This window comes from Pleurodeles waltl, chromosome 4_2, assembly GCF_031143425.1.
Source record: "Pleurodeles waltl isolate 20211129_DDA chromosome 4_2, aPleWal1.hap1.20221129, whole genome shotgun sequence".
Lineage (NCBI taxonomy): Eukaryota > Metazoa > Chordata > Amphibia > Caudata > Salamandridae > Pleurodeles > Pleurodeles waltl.
In genome coordinates, this window is record NC_090443.1 from 340,097,032 (window position 1) to 340,113,014 (window position 15,983).

Below are 15,983 nucleotides of genomic sequence, written 5' to 3' on the forward strand. Positions count from 1 at the left end.
AGACTATTCTGTTGGCCCCCCCCTCTATGCCCCTCTATCAGAGGTTCTCTTGTTTGTTCTTTTTCTAGCCCAGCAGGGCTGTGTTTTGGACACCTTAAACGATTATTGTATCTGCCTTTCTGAAATTATCTGACCAACCATCTTTGTTTAAATCTCCTACAACGGGTAGATTCCTGAAGGGTCTTACTCATAAGCTTCCTCCTTCACCATTCATAACGCCCCAATGGGATTTGAAATTGGTACTTACTTACTGATGTGTGCCCCTTTTGAACCACTTAATAATTGTCCTCTTGGGCTTCTTTTCCCAAAGGCAGCCTTCCTTGCAGCCATCACTTCTGCCCGCAGCGTCAGTGAGCTGCAGGCTCTTTTTCTCAAAGCCACCCTTCATTGCCATCCATCCTGATAAGGTGGTGCTTCAAAGCAGGGCTTACATTTTACCAAAAGTGGTCACACCCTTTCATGTAGGCCAATTCATCAACTTGCCTACTTTTTTCACCCCCCCCCCCCCATCTTTCTAAGGAAGAGGAGAGACTCCATTGCCTGGACCCAAAAGGAGTGTTGGCTTTCTATTTTGATCATACCAAGGAGTTCTGGTTGGATGATCAACTCTTTGTGGGTATGAAGAAAGGTTGGGCACTCCAGACGAGAACCAGCTCCAGATGGGTTGTTCTGTACATTAAAATGTGCTAAGCATTGGCTAAGAAGCAACCCCTGGAGGGTTTGCGTGCTCACTCCACCAGAGCAACTGCTGCAACTCTTGCATTAGCACGCAAGGTTCGAGTCCTGGATATCTGCCTAGCAGGAACATGGGCGTCTTTGCACACGTTCACTAAACAGTACTGTCTGGACAGTCAGGTCCAGAGTGACGGGTACTTTGCCCGTTCGGTCCTGCGAGACTTCCTAGCCAGATCTTGGTTCGCAGACACCTCCAGGGAAGGTATTGCTTGGGTATCTGTTCTAAGCTAAGGAATCTGCAACTAGAAGTCTCTATCAGATGAACAAGTTACTTACCTTCTGTAACAAATTATCTGGTAGAGACCTGTTCTAGTTGCAGATTCCTTATTGACCCACCCATCTTCTCCACTCTGCGAACTGATTTCTAGAGACCGGGACGCCCTTTCAGGGCTCTAGTTCTGACACACCAGGGTCAGTGTTCTTCGTGGCTCTGCACTTCGGGCGTGGAAAGTCGTGAAAAGAAACTGTCCTCAGTGCGCAGGGGTGGCACCTATATAGGACCTGCAACATATCCGGCAAACCTGACCACGGATGCAGAATCTACAGTTGCCACCTGACGGCATGCAGTGGTACTGCTCGAGGAAAAACCTCTGGATCCAGACTGGCACCTGGGGGAAATATTAAGGTAAGGAATCTGCAGCTAGAATATATTTCTACCAGATAATTGGTTACCGAAGGTAAGTAATTTGTTCTTCAGGGGGTACCTCTAATACGAGGTGTGTGATACCAAACATCTGTAATTTCAGTAAAGGCATCATGTAACTAGGAAACTGGTATTGACCAGTGCCCAGCACATGTAGTTAAAAATGCATTCCATGATCACTTATTGTATCTAATAATCGACAGAGCCATAGCAGAGACATATCTGCCCAGTCTCCTACATTCAGCTTCTGTCCTGGATCTTGAACAGCGCTTAGGCTTCTTGGCCTTTTGGCCCCTGCATCTCCCTTGTCAAGCACACCAGGTGTCCTATGCAGGCTCAGCAATTAAATATAAACGCCCCAGTGACCCCAGCACCCAGGAAACCTATTGAACAACATTCACATTTTGAAGAAGACAGATTTGATCTGCAGTGGTAGCTACTCTGCTACAACTGGACCAGCAGCAGGCACCGCTCACTTCCCTATCTAGAGCTGATGGTGGTGTCTGACATGCCACTGCTGGGTTGGGAAGATCATCTACTGGAGGTGGAGATCAGAGGACACTGGTATCTGATGGAAGCCTGACTCCATATCAATGTGCTGGAGTTAGGAGCAATTTGCTTAGCTAATGCAGGTTCCCAAGAAGAACACCACCATCTTGCGGTATTGTAACAAACTAAGTGGAGGGAGGTTCAGGGCTCAGTGTCTGGGGGTTATGCACCTCTGCAGTTGGTTGGAGGGTCAAGACATCTTCCTGATAGTGAACTACCTGGCAAGGTCCTTGAATGCCGAAGTGGGTGAGCTCAGCAGACAGCATCTGGCAGACCTCAAATGGGGACTACATCCAGAGAGAGTGCAGGGTGTCTTATTGCAGTGCAGAGAACCCTGCCTGGATATTTTTTCTACCACTGAACGCACTTTGTCAAAAGTTTTGCATGTTGGAGTTTTCATGAGAACACTTGATAAGAGATTTGTTCTGACTGGAATGGTAATCAGGACTCCTTCCTGCCTCTGCTGCCCAGAGTTTTGAAAAAGATCAGGAATGACTGGGCCCAAGTCATTCTAGTGGCTCCACATTGGATAAGGAGAGTGGGGCAGCCAGAATTTTTGATCATGTGCACCTGTTTCTGATCAGGTTGCCACTTGGGAAGGACCTCCTGCCTCAGCAACGGGGCAAGGTCTCCCACCTGAATCTACCCCTCAATATTTGGAGACTGAGAGGCGTCAGCTGACTTGAGTTTGATCTACCTCTGGAAGTGGTGGATATCATGCTTGCCACCAGATGCGCTTCCAAGGGACAGGTTTGTGGATTGGTGTAGTAACCGCAAGGCTGACTCTACAATCAGAGCTGTTGGATGTTGTGTTGTTTTTTTTTGGGGGGGGGGGGGGTCCCTGGTCCCTGGTCCCTGGTCCCTGGTCCCTGGTCCCTCAAGCTGATGCATATAAGCTTGCTGCATCTCTTGACTTTGAAGGCTGTTGTTCTCATTGTGAATACTTCAACTCCTCATCTGGGTGAGTTGCACCTTTTGTGCATCTGCCCTACATCATTGTTTCCCCAAACAAACTGGTGTTGAGTACTTGAGCATCCTTGACTAAGTTGTGACTCCTTTCCTGTCACCCTTCCTATGTTCTTTGCCCCGCCTCTCTACTTGAAAGAGTAGTAGAAGCCTCATTGACTAGACCCCAAAAACTGCAGAGGATCAGCTTTTTGTGGGGTTGCCCAGGGCACAGAAAAGGAGGGCTGTGCAGAAGAGGACCCTATCAAAGTGGTTAATCTACTGATTATGATCTACTACTACTTGCCAAGAAAGAGCTGTCGGAAGGTATGATAGCCCATTCCACCAGGGCTAATGCTTCTACCACTACAATGGGATGCAGAGTGCCTTGCTCTGGACATCTGCTAGGCTGCAATGTTGGCATCTGTGCCTACGTTCTTGAAGCACTCCTGCCTTGACAGCCAGGTCTGGGGGGGAGGGAATTTCACCTACTCTGTCCTTATGTCTCCATATTTATATTTTGATGCTAGACCCGTCTAACGTCAAAATATTGGAGTTAAAGTAATTTTTTGGATGCGCAAAACCACCTTGTGTCAATGAGATGCAAGGGTGGCGTTCCCGTCTAAAAAATTACTCAAAGCGCCTTCTTTATCCTCCCATGCAAAAATGGTGCATGGGGGAGGAGGGCCTAAATAATGGTGTTAAGCCTGCTTAGCGCCATTATTTAACGCCTGGGTCAGGGCAGGGGTTAGGGGGCCTGTGGACCCATTTCCATGGTCAAAAACCATGGCAAGAGCCCACAGGTGCTCACCCCAAACCCCAGGAACGCCCCCACCCACACCAGAGGATGGGGGGGCATCCCAGGTAAGTATTTTTTTTTTTTTTTTTTTTAAGTGCCATTGGGGGCCATGAACTGGGGACTCCTACATGGCATTGGGTGCAATGGCCATGCCCAGGGGACCCTTGTCCCCTGTGCTGGCCATTGGGGTGGTGGACTTGACTCCTGTCTTTTATAAGACAGGAGACGTGGTATGGATGGTTTTGCATCAGGAAATGACGCTAGGCCAGTAAAAGGCATTTTAGTTTTTTGTTTTTTTTTCCTCTAACCAGCTTAGCGTAATTTTTTGGTGCAAAACCCCCTTCCCCTATACCTCAACACCTGCCCGGCTGACATAATTTTCCCAAACGATAGCCCACCCTCTGCGCCATCTTGTGGGGTTCCATAAATCTGGAGCCCGATTGGTGCTCTGGAATGGCGCAAGCCGGTGCTAAACTTTTTTACGTCAAAAAGTATAAATATGGGCCTAAGTTTGCACTGAATTAGCGTAAAAAAATGATGCTAATTCAACACAAGGAAAGTACAAATATGCCCCTTGTTCTTTTGGATCTTGAGCTACTCTGAATTTGTAGGACAGATTCTTTTCTGATAGACAATGCCGCCTCTCTCAGATCAGGTCACAGGGATGAAACATTTGCCCTGAAAGATGTGCCAATGTCCACCTTTGGCATTGCTGGGTATTTGTAGCATCACTGGTGTTTTAAGAACCTTAATTGTCACAATAATTTTTTTAAAGATTAATATTGCTCTGCCCCTTTGAGGGAGGATTGCCCTAATCATGAGAGGTAAGCTCCCACTCCAGTGTCTTGTGACACATTGAGACCTTGGTTTTGGCAGTATGTCAAATCTGAAACACCCTATTTTAGGCAGTGTACATGTTTGTTTCAGCATTATTGAAGATGAATCCAAATATTTGTTCGCAGCATTTACTTTTCAAAACGACTTCTGTTTACCGACATTTATAACCGGGTTGTCCACGCTACTTCAAAAAGAGCAAGGTTTGTGCCAGATTTGGAGATTAACCATCAGTTGTGAAAATATTTTCTATTTAGACTGTCTGGTAATGGAATGCAAGGGTGTTTTTCTGCAATTGAAAAGCTCTCCCTCACGAAACATACCGACCAATGTTGAGAAGCAATGTGATGGCTGTTAACCATGGCCCCTTACCCTTACTGCCAGTGCTTAATTTGAGCCGGTGGGGGGCACCAACACTTATTTTTCTGCATCAGGAATTTACTTTGAGCAAAAGACATATGGGAAAGACAGAGCAAAGAAAGACAGAAAAGAGTCACAAAGGTAGAAGGCTGCAAGAGTAAATTGAAGGGGCAAGAAGTGGCTGTAAATGGATTAGGGAGCCCCGAGATTGCTTTAGGATTACGCTGCCTCAGTATACTGTGCTCGCACATATAATTGCAGCAGCCGTGTGTTTCACAGGACAGCCTTGGGCATCCGCACGTCTTAATTTCTAAATTAACCACTGCTTACTACATTGAATGCATCTTATGTCTTCATCATATTCTGGAACATAAATGCACCTTTTGCACTGCAAAATTCAAGGAACGCTTGAATTAATCTCATCCACTGGGGATTGCTCGGGCCACATCCCAATCCATTGTTTTTTTTGCCTACCATGCCACATCAGTTTGGGACTAGCCATATACAAATCAGTCTGGACCCTGCTCCTCATGGGAACAGTCCAGTCCAAAATGCCAGGCCAAGTCGTGGGCTCATTGTGCCATTTGAACCAAGCTACACCTGGCCAAAGAGCCCTAAGAAGGGTGAAACATGTACTAGGCTGCTTGTGTTCTGGTTCAGGGAGGACCTGACCTGGCAGGTTTAGCTGGACTGTTCCCAGGTGGAGCAGGGTTAAGACTTGCATTAGCTGGGTCCAATCTGAGGTAGCATGGTGGGCAAAAAAGTGATGAATTTGGATGTGTCCCTGAGCGATTGCTAGTGGCTGAGATTAATTCTAGCATTCCCTCTGTCACCTTTTTCTTTTTGCACCTTTTGTACTGTTCATCCAGCATACATAATGCTTACTTTTCCCAGGAAATGTGACGCCCAGAGCTGTGAGTGTTTTTTTCCTGGCCTCACACTTTTCCTCACACAGTCGGCACTGCACTTGTTGAGTCAGAAAACATCTTGCATGGGGCATTGTTCTAATCATTTGAATCATAGCTGCCATTCAGAGCCAAACTACTACACTGTACAAATGTGCATGCCATGCAAAACTATAATAACTTTTTTTGTTTACAACTTTTTTTTTAACAATAATACAAAATAGCAACAACAACTCAGTATATTCCTATATAACAGCTTTGCACTCACAGATTTATACCATGGAAATACTGCTAAGATCAACGCAGCCATGTATATCAGTATTTACATTGTGGTTTAGATGTTCAGCAAGAAAACTTCAAGACTAGCGTACACTATTCCTAAGGCATTTCCAGCAGGAAGCCATCAGTAGGGAAATAAGCCATGTCCCAAGAATGTGGGCGAACCTGTAATAGTTAAGCTCAAAACTACTGTAACAGGTGAGTAAATTTGTTTTGTGGATTTCATTAGTTTTCTTCACCATGGAACAAAAGTGTAATAGTATATCTTGCCTGGCAACCACTTTTAGTGGTTACAGAGGAAGTGAAGGGCTCACTGGTCCAGCCACTGGATTTATTGTATGCTTTATTGTGTTGAAGATCCAACTGAAGTGTTGTTAAGTCCATTTGTTGTACCATCCTACTTTATCCAAATAGTCCTTCAAACGTTGGGTGACCCAAGGTATTCAAGTATAAAATGGATTTAGCTGAGCCACAAAAATGTTGCAGTCCATCATTAGGCCTGTAGGCATTTTCTAAAGACAAGATTGGATGCCTCATGTGCACAAAATTGTCTCCTTCATATGGAGTGAGTGTCCCAGATTTAGTGTATGTGTGCAATGTATGTATGTTTGTGGTATCTCTATAGAGCTAACTTTGTCAAAAGGCACTATAGTCCTGTACAAAGTGTCAGGAAACATGCACATGGAGGGACAGCAGATTTCTAAGAGCGAATGTAGACTAGCACTGCATTGTGACGTAGTATTCAATAAAGAGGTGTGTCTCCAGCTCTTTCATAAACTGTGACAGTTTTTGTAAAGTGCTTCCATTCCCAGAAGTATCTACAGAAAAACGATGTTCTGTGATCTCATGGAAAATTCTGTAAATCATAGTGTGTATGTTGGAAATGGCCTCTCTGCAGGGTCACCCCCCAAACATTTTGCCTTCCTCCTCTTCTTTTTCTGACCTCATTTTTGCTGGCTTTAGGACTCTGGTCACTTTACTGCTGCTAACCAGTGCTAAAGTGCATATGCTGGCTCCCTACAAACATGGTAACATTGGTTCATACCCAGTTGGCATATTTGATTTACTTGTACGTCTCTAATAAAGTGCACTATATGTGCACAGGGCCTGTAAACTGAATGCTACTCGTGGGCGTAAGTAGCCCCTTAACCATGTCTCAGGCCTGCCATTGCAAGGCCTATGTGTGCAGTTTCACTGCCACTTCGACATGACATTTAAAAGTACTTGCCAAGCTATAAACTGCCTTTTTCTACTTATAAGGTAGGCCCTAGGTAACCCATAGGGCACTGTGCTATTTAGTTAAAAGGCAGGACATGTAAATGTGTGGTTTATATGTCCAGGAAATGAAAACTCCTAAATTGGTTTTCCACTACTGTGAGGCCTGCTCCTTTCATAGGATAACATTAGGGCTACCCTCATATATTGTGTGAGTGGTAGATTCTGATCAGAAAGGGGTAACCAGGTCATACTTGGTATGGCCAGAATGTTAATACAAAATCCTGCTTATTGGTGAGGTTGGATTTTTTATTACTGTTTTAGAAATGCCACATTTAGAAAATGAGCATTTCTCTGCACTTAAAATCCATCTGTGCCTTACAGCCTGCCCCCAATCCATGTCTGGGCTGGTTGACAGCTCCCTTGTACATTTCACCCAGACAACCACAAACACAGGATACTCAGTCACACCTGCACTCATCTACATAATGAATGGATCTTCTTGGGCTTGAGGGTGGAGGATCTTACACTTACAATTCAAAGGCTAGTGGCCTGCCCTCACACAGTGGACTGTCAAACCCCCTACTGTCACAGACAGACCTGTACTGAAAGGGGACCTTGTGCACTTCAAAACCACTCTTTGAAGTCTCCACCACTTCTAAGGCATTTTGGGATATATAAACTGGGTCCCTGACCCCACCACCTCAGACACTTCTGGACCTGAACCTGCAACCTGTCAAGAGAAACTGCCTGGCTGCCCAAAGGACTCATCTGGACTTCTTTGCTGTGAAGGACTGCTGCCCTCTGACTTTGCTAAAAAGTGCTCTTCAAGGGCTTGGATTGAGCTTGCCTCCTATTTCCGAAGTCTCAGGGGCAAAAAGACTTAATCTCATCAAGGAAACTCCTTGTGCACTGAAAATCTACGCACAGCCTGTCTTGCGATGAGAAAATTGCCACACAGTTGAACCGGAACGATGCAGCCCGCCTTCCCGAGAGAAAATTGGTGCAGCGCCTGCGTTGCGACCGGAAATTTGATGCACAGCCCTACTAGATCCACACACAGCTGAGCCGGAACAACGCAGCTAGACTTCCTGAGTGAAGAATCGACGCAGCACCTGCCGTGTGACAGAAAATTTAGCGCATCGCCTACCAGATCGGCGCAACGCCGGTGACCTCGCCCCTCCCACCCAGATTTTTCCCCACATCTTCCCAGGGCATCAAAAGATCCCCATATTGCAGTGAGGAACCAAGACTGAGCACCGGAAATCGTCACAGCGTGGAAAGAAATGACGCATCATCTGTGCCATGCTGGAAAATCCGATGCACACCTTATTTTTTCACGCATCTCCTACTCTGCGGTCTTTGTGCATGGTAATTTTGGCGCAAACCAGGTACTTTGTGCACACAAGAGACCACTGTTGATTTTTAAGATTTATGACGTTTTTTAAATTTGCAAAAGTGATATCTCAACTTGTGCTTATTGAATCTTCTATCATTTTGACCTTAATTTAACCAGGTAAATATCCTATATTTTTTTAAACCTGTGGGGTGTATTTTTGTGGTGTTTTCATTGTGTTACTTACTGTATGATGTATTGCACAAATACTTTATTCATTGCCTTCTAGGTTAAGCCTGACTGCTCAGTGCCAAGCTACCAGAGGGTGGGAACAGAGTAATTTGAATTGTGTGTGACTTACCCTAACTAGGAGTGTGGTCCCTATTTGGACAAAGGTGAATACCTCTGCCAAAGGGATACCCCATTTCTAACAGTATTGTATTGCAGCATTTTTATAGCACTTCATACCACACCTGAGGCCACAAGGTGCTCTGATTTTCATTGGGTTTCTGGGTACACTTTCTGAGTGTGGGTGAAAGGATGTTGGTGTGTAGAAGGCTACAATGGGAGTGGTTTTGGAGACGTGCATGAAGTTTAAAGTTATGCTTCAAACATATTGTAGCCTACCTCACTGTTGAAAAGCTTCATGTGTTGTGAAGTCTGCAAAAATAAACACCTTTCACATACCTACTTTCAAATGATATTGTTAGCTACATCTTGTGACTATTGGTGGAAAGAGCCAGGTTTTTAATGCTCTCTGAAATTCAGAATGATTGCCGGTTCACCTTAATAAAGTAGGAATGGAGATTTCAAGCATGATTGTCTGGATAGAAAACAAACTCCCACCAGTTTTCAACATTGAAGAGTGAGAAGGCCAAAAAGGTAGTGAGCCTTGACCACTGTTGCCTTGTTTGGGGATCAGTGCAGCATTATGTTGAAGGAAGAGTGGTCCAGTTTAATGGATTAGTCAATGAATGATGCTTATTGCTTTGAAAGTTACACTTTTAGCCACGGTCAGCAAGTGTAATGACAGGATGTCTGGTATGGTGGTAAGTCCCCATCAGTAGTTTGAAAAGCTGGAAGAGTACCAATATGACGGTAGTGTGAACTTTTTGAGGGAAGCCAATGTACGGAAAAATGTGCCAAAGGCATCGCATGGTACAAAATCTTTGTTTGGAGACTTGGTTTAATTGAGGTATAAAACAGATTGGAGTCTGTAATCCATAGTTTCCCTACTTTGCTCAAATCCGGATGGTTGGAGACCTAGTTCCTGAGGCCAGGTGCTTGAAAGTGATAGTTGTATTTGCAAAATGCTGGTATCTATTTTTTTTTAGGTGTTTAGTTTCAGGTTGTTGGCTAGCATCCACTAGTCCATTGCTTATAGGCATTGTCTAGTGGTACAGAAGTCAAGATTTTATGTATTTTAAAGCTTTATGAGGATTTGAGTCATTAGTGTATTTATAAAAGTTGGGATAAAAGCAGACATGAATTCAGGTAGAAGCTGAGGCAAAAATTTAACTGGAGTGGAACAGTGGTTGAACCTTGGAGTTTGCCGTATGTGAATTTGAATGGTTCTAAGGAGACAAGAGTTAGATGAGTGATTTATCAGTCAGATAAAAGATACTCCAACACAAAACAATTCTCAGGACTTCTCTGCCATCAAACCTCCGAAGGAGCATAGGGTGATGAAAGGATCATTGGCAGATGAGAGCCTTGGTGGGAGTAGAGCTACTCCATTTCAGTCAGCAGTAGTTTGGTATCTCACCATGTGGCTTAAAGTGCTATTTCCTTAGCACTGCCGAGACAGAATCCAGCTTGACAGTCAGAGAAAAGGTTATTTGATTCAACAAATGGCAATATGTGAATGGAGCAAATCAAAAGGATGATGGACGGAGTGCTAAACAATGCAAACACTCACCCCCAGTCACAGATCTGGGTTTAATCCATCGTTCTTTTGCTCACAATGCCACCCCAGTTTGTACCCAGTCTTATGCAAATCAGTCTTCACCCTGTTCCTCATTAGAACAGTCCAGCCCGAACTGCCAGGACAGGTCCTCCCTGGACTGGAAACAAGCATTGTGGGATTGGTTTCAGAGTATCACCCTTTATCAGCCAGGCTAGCTTGAATCTAGTGGCACAGTGAGCACGTGACCCACATCTGGACATACCCTTCCCACTTAGGGAACCTTTAGCAACACAAAAGGATGATAGATGAATTGCTGAACAATGCAAACACTCACTCCCCAGTCACAGCTCTGGGTTTAATCCATCTGCTCACCATGCCACCCCAGTTTGGGCCCAGCCATATGCAAATCAGTCTTGACCCTATTCCTCATGGGAACAGTCCAGCCCAAACTGCCAGGCCAGGTCCTCCCTGGACCGGAAACAAGCATCCAAGGACCGGGTTCAGGGCATACCCTGAAACTGGTCCCAGGATGCTTGAATCCTGTCCAGTGAGGACCTGGCTTGGCAGTTTGGGCTGGAGTGCTCCCGTTGGGTGCAGGGTCAAGACTGATTTGCATATAGCTGGGTCCGAATGAATGTGATGTGGTAAGCAAAATAATGATTGATTAAACCCATAGCTGTGACTGTGGATGAGTGTTTGAAAAGTTTCAACACTCCGCCCATCATTTTATTTGTGATATTGCCTTGTGCGTTCTAAGTGGCTTGGGTATGTCCAGATGTGGGTCCCTTGCTTGCTGCGCCACTGGACTCAAGCTAGCCTGGCTGATGAAGAGTGCTACTCTAAATTTAGTCCCAGGATGCTTGAATCCTGTCCAGGGAGGTCCTGGCTTGGCAGTTCGGGCTGGACTGCTCTCATTGGGAGTAGGGTCAAGACTGATTTGCATATAGCCGGGTCTGAATTGGGGGTAACGCAGCAAGCAAAATAATGATGGATTAAACCCAGATCTGTGACTCTGAGTGAGTGTTTGAAAAGTTTCAACATTCCATCCATTGTTTTATTTTGTGATATTGCCTTGTGGCCCCTAAGTGGCTAGGGTATACCCAGATGTGGGTCCCTTGATTGCTGCGCCACTGGATTCAAGCTAGCTTGGCTGATGAAGGGTGATACTCTGAATCTGATCCCAGGATGCTTGAATTCTGTCCAGGGAGGACCTGACTTGGCAGTTCGGGCTTGACTGCTCCCATTGGGAGCAGGGCCAAGACTGATTTGCATATAGGTAGGTCCGAAATAGGGTGACATAGCAAGCAAAATAACAATGGATTAAACCCAGATCTGTGACTGGGGGAGAGTGTTTGAGAAGTTTCAACACTCCGTCCATCATTTTATTTTATGATATTGTTTTAATATGTGATTGGAAGTGGATCTTTCAATAGTTCTGCCTAAATATGGACATTCAAATATTGGTCAGTAAGTCGATTTCTGCTACTTTAGAGTGCTGCTGGAATGAAGATGTTGAATAGGATCATATGATAGTCCAAGTACTTTGTCGCTGAGGTGGAGTTAGAAGAGGCACATTTGCATCAAGTGTAGGTCTTGTGGAATGAGTGGCCACCAGAGACCAGTTGTACAAGGTTACAGAATAGGCATTTTGATTGCTACCTGTGCAACTTGTCAAAAGGTGTTGAATGTCCAGATATGCACAGGTTGAGATGTTTTAAGGCAGCTTCCGCAATGAAGTCCAGAAATGTTCCTACAAATGATGGGTTGTACGGTGCTGGTCTGTAGAGCAGGGAAAATGTGAATTTTAAGTGTATTTTAAAACCTGCAGATGTGATTTCATGTGGAGGGAACTGAGGCACAGGGAGAAAAAGTGATTTACCCAGTGTGAAAAATGTGAATATTAATTGGGGCAGGTGACTACCCACCTCAAGGACCAATCACAAAGTTTGCCAGGGTGAAGTCACTAAATTAATCTGAACCTAACACCCTGGTAGCTATGGAACAGAGCAGACATGCTTAATTTAGCATAATAAAGTATTTGTGCACTACCAAAACAATAATAAAATTAAAATGAAAAATAATAAAAATTCCAACCCAAATTAGAAAAAATGTGTAATAGTTAAACAAAATGATATAAATCCAAAAGGGGGAACCAGAGAGAAGAATTGTTAAAGTTTTAAGGAGAAATAGCCGTAAAAAGCACAACTTGCTAAATATCATCAATAGTCTCAAAAAACAGGTCCTGTGTGTAGTTTGAGACTGACTGTGAAAAAGTGCAGGTTTGGATACATCAACCAGGCTCATCCTCGTCAAGGATTTTACCTTCGAACTTTAGTCCTTTAAGTCCCAATCTACCATACAAGTGCACTTCTAAAGCCATGCAAGACCCCACAGGAGGGACTTAGAGGCTCATAGGGTGTCAGGTAGAGGCCAACAGCAACATACTGTTGCCACAGGGCAGTGGCAGTAAAGGCCTTTTGTAGCTTGTTGTATCCCAAGCTTAAAATGCAGCTTGCTATTTATTAACAAAGAAACAGACTGATAGAGTCACTGCTCAAAGTGCTGATCCGAGCATCAAACCTATTAGTTCATAAAATGTGTCTGTGAGATGATACTTTAAATTGTTCCACCAGAAATCCGTGATGAAAAAATAGATGTTTGACTGAAGCAATTCTATAAAGAAAAATGGCGCAGAGCTTGAGGGTGTGATGGATACGGTGCTTTTAATTCTCGGTATGGAACAACAAGTCCCAGCATTCAACGAGCTAGTGACTAAAAGGGACCTGATTTTTGTATGAAAGTGTTACATATGCAGTTTGGTCATTAAAAAGTTGTGAACTCCATTTACAATACAGAACAGATACTAGTATGTGATGCCTACGTATGTTTCCGTATCACTCAGACATGGCCGCCGGGTTGGCTCAGTTCCGGGGGTGTGTGCAGCTGGCTCCACCTCCCTGTCACTCCCTCCACCTGGTACGTTCTCCTCCCGAAACAGCAGAGCCATGAACTGCTCCCGGCTGCTGCAAAGGGGGCTCGCGGGGGCGGCCGTGGCCCCCGGCCGGTTCCACAGCGCCCTGGCCCAGCTTCGGCAAGTGCTGGGGAGCGAACTGGAGGCTATCCGCGGCGCGGGCACGTGGAAGGGCGAGCGGGTCATCACCTCAAAGCAGGGGGCAAGGATCCGAGTGGACGGGCGGCAGGGAGGTGAGCGAGTGCGCGTGGCACCGTGTCGTTTCAGGTCCGGGCATGTCGTTACCTATGCTGCTCTTCCGTTTACCAACCTTATGCATGCTGAGATGTGTAGTGCGCACTTCGTTTGCACCAAAGTACAATATCACTCGTTATTGGTATGTACAGTCCTGGAAGCGTGGTGTCTACCAAGGCTTTAAGTGGGCCGGGGCCTGTAGTTCTAAAAGCAGGTGCTGAGACTGGTTCCTATCATGCTCTCCAGTGTTGCCCTCACCCTGGAGTGAAAAAAAAAAAAACTTTACTGTGCAGCAGTACCACTCTGCTGTAACTTCAAAGAGGCTCGTTATAGTTCCTTCACAGTCTTATTATTTCAAAATAAAGTGTGTTCAATATTTTATCCTTTGTTCTTGCTTATTTATCTTATGCAATCAAGAGCCATTGACAAAGCTAATAGTCTTGGCTTGTTGTAGGCGTAATGTTGCTTGTTTTATGGATACACTGACAGAAAGAAGCAGCAAAATACCAGTCGGGCCGCATACTATGCCAAGCACAGATTGTTCGCTTACGTGTTTATAAGCCACGGCCTTATTTACATCAGCCACTCCCGTACTAGAGACTCTTTAATTTATTTTAATCCCAGTTTAAGCCCTGGTGTCTGCCCAAGGTGACCTGGGATAAATTGGAAGCAACGTGGTGACTGGTGAGAGTGTACATGCTTCCTTGAACAAGCTAATTTCTGTATGGCATATAGAGAGCATGTGTCTCAAAGAGGGGGCGTGCCTTTGTGGGACTGTTGCTGTGGTCCTGCTTCGGTGAATAGAATGCTGGGTGAGGTAATATGTGGGTAACTGCATTTTGACCCCGACCAGGAATTCGATGCTTAATCAGCTCTAGCTTTCAAGAGCACATCGCTGTGCACTGTGGTACTTGTGAACTGTTGGCAGTGAACACGTGCCAGAATTCCAAGGAAAAAGTGGATTGGATCGGCTACTAGAAATGGGTTTAGACAGCGAGACCTCTCCAGAGCCAGCGTGATTGAGTATGTCATTTTCAGCATGCGAGGAGCGATAGTGTTGATGGTGGGAGGGCTGGAGTAAAGCTAGATGTTTATTTTGATTATGGCTATTGGAGGGCATCAAGGGTTAGTACTGCCCGTAGCAGCAGCAGCTGCTGGCTGGCTGAAGGAGCTGCAGGCACGCAGGGTTCCCATGTTTCCCTGGTCCATGCTCGATAAGCTAATGCAGTATGCGTTTTGATTTGCATTCTTAATCAATCAAACATTTATAGAGTGTTGCAAATCATCCGTGAGAGTCTCCAGGTGCTGGAGCTGTATGCTGCAGCGTGCAGGTATGATCATTCAAACATCCAGGTCTTTCGTTCTTTTCTAAATCATTGGAGTGATGGTGCGGTCCTGAGGTGCAGAGGGAGGTTGTTCCAAGCCGTAGCTGCCAAGTGTGAGAAGGAGGGTCCTCCGCTGTTGACTTGACAAATCCATGGAGTGTCTGTGAGGGAGCGGTAAGCTGATCGGAGGTGTCTGGTCGGTTGGTGGAAGGTCGGGCATTTGTTGATGTATGCTTGTTCTTCGTTGTCCAGGGCCTTGTAGGCGTGGGTCAGCATCTTGAACTGGCATCCCTTCTGAATCGCGAGCCAGTGTAGTTTCTTGAGATGGGGTGTGATGTGGGTCATTCTGGGGAGAACGAGGTTGAGTCTTGCTGCTGAGTTCTGTATTGTCTGGAGTTTCTTCAGGGGGCGTGCAGTGATTCCTACGTAGAGTGTGTTTCCGTACTCCAGTCTGCTGGTGATGAAGGCCTGCGTGCCAGTCTTTGTGGTGTCTGCTGTAAGCTACCTGAAGTCTTTGTGGAGCATGTGAAGAGTGTGGAAACCTGCAGATAAGACTGTGTCAACTTGTTTCTTCATGGACAGCTTGCTATCTAGGATGATGCCGAGGTTATGGGCGTGGTCTGTTGGGGTGCAGGTGGTTTTGCTGGGGGAAGGAGATGCTAAGCTCTGCAAGCCACTATAAGTCAGTCCGTGGCAAGGTGTTGCTCCCAAAGATGAGGATTTCAGTTTTTTAGGTGTTAAGTTTGAGACAGTTGTCCTTAATCCAATCCGCTACGTTCATCATGCATCTGTGGAAGTTAGCTTTTGTGGTGGAGGGATTATTGGACAGTGAGAGGATGAGCTGTATGTCGTTGGCGCAGGAGATGATGTTGAGTCCGTGTGGTCTGACCCTGATGGCCAAGGGGAGTCATCTAGGTGTCGAAGAGTGTCGGGCACAGGGATGATCC

The 15,983-nt window shown here is 45.5% G+C and overlaps 1 protein-coding gene across 1 annotated transcript in view; it reads left to right on the forward strand.

Moving 5' to 3' along the window:
- The first annotated feature begins 13,466 nt into the window (after positions 1–13,466).
- Positions 13,467–15,983, forward strand: part of GCAT (glycine C-acetyltransferase) — a 44,483-nt gene continuing 41,966 nt past the window's right edge. Inside the window, exon 1 of the mRNA XM_069231386.1 lies at positions 13,467–13,710. Within this exon, the coding sequence (XP_069087487.1) occupies positions 13,512–13,710 (199 nt within the window). The 5' untranslated portion in view covers positions 13,467–13,511. The remainder of the gene's footprint in view (positions 13,711–15,983) is intronic.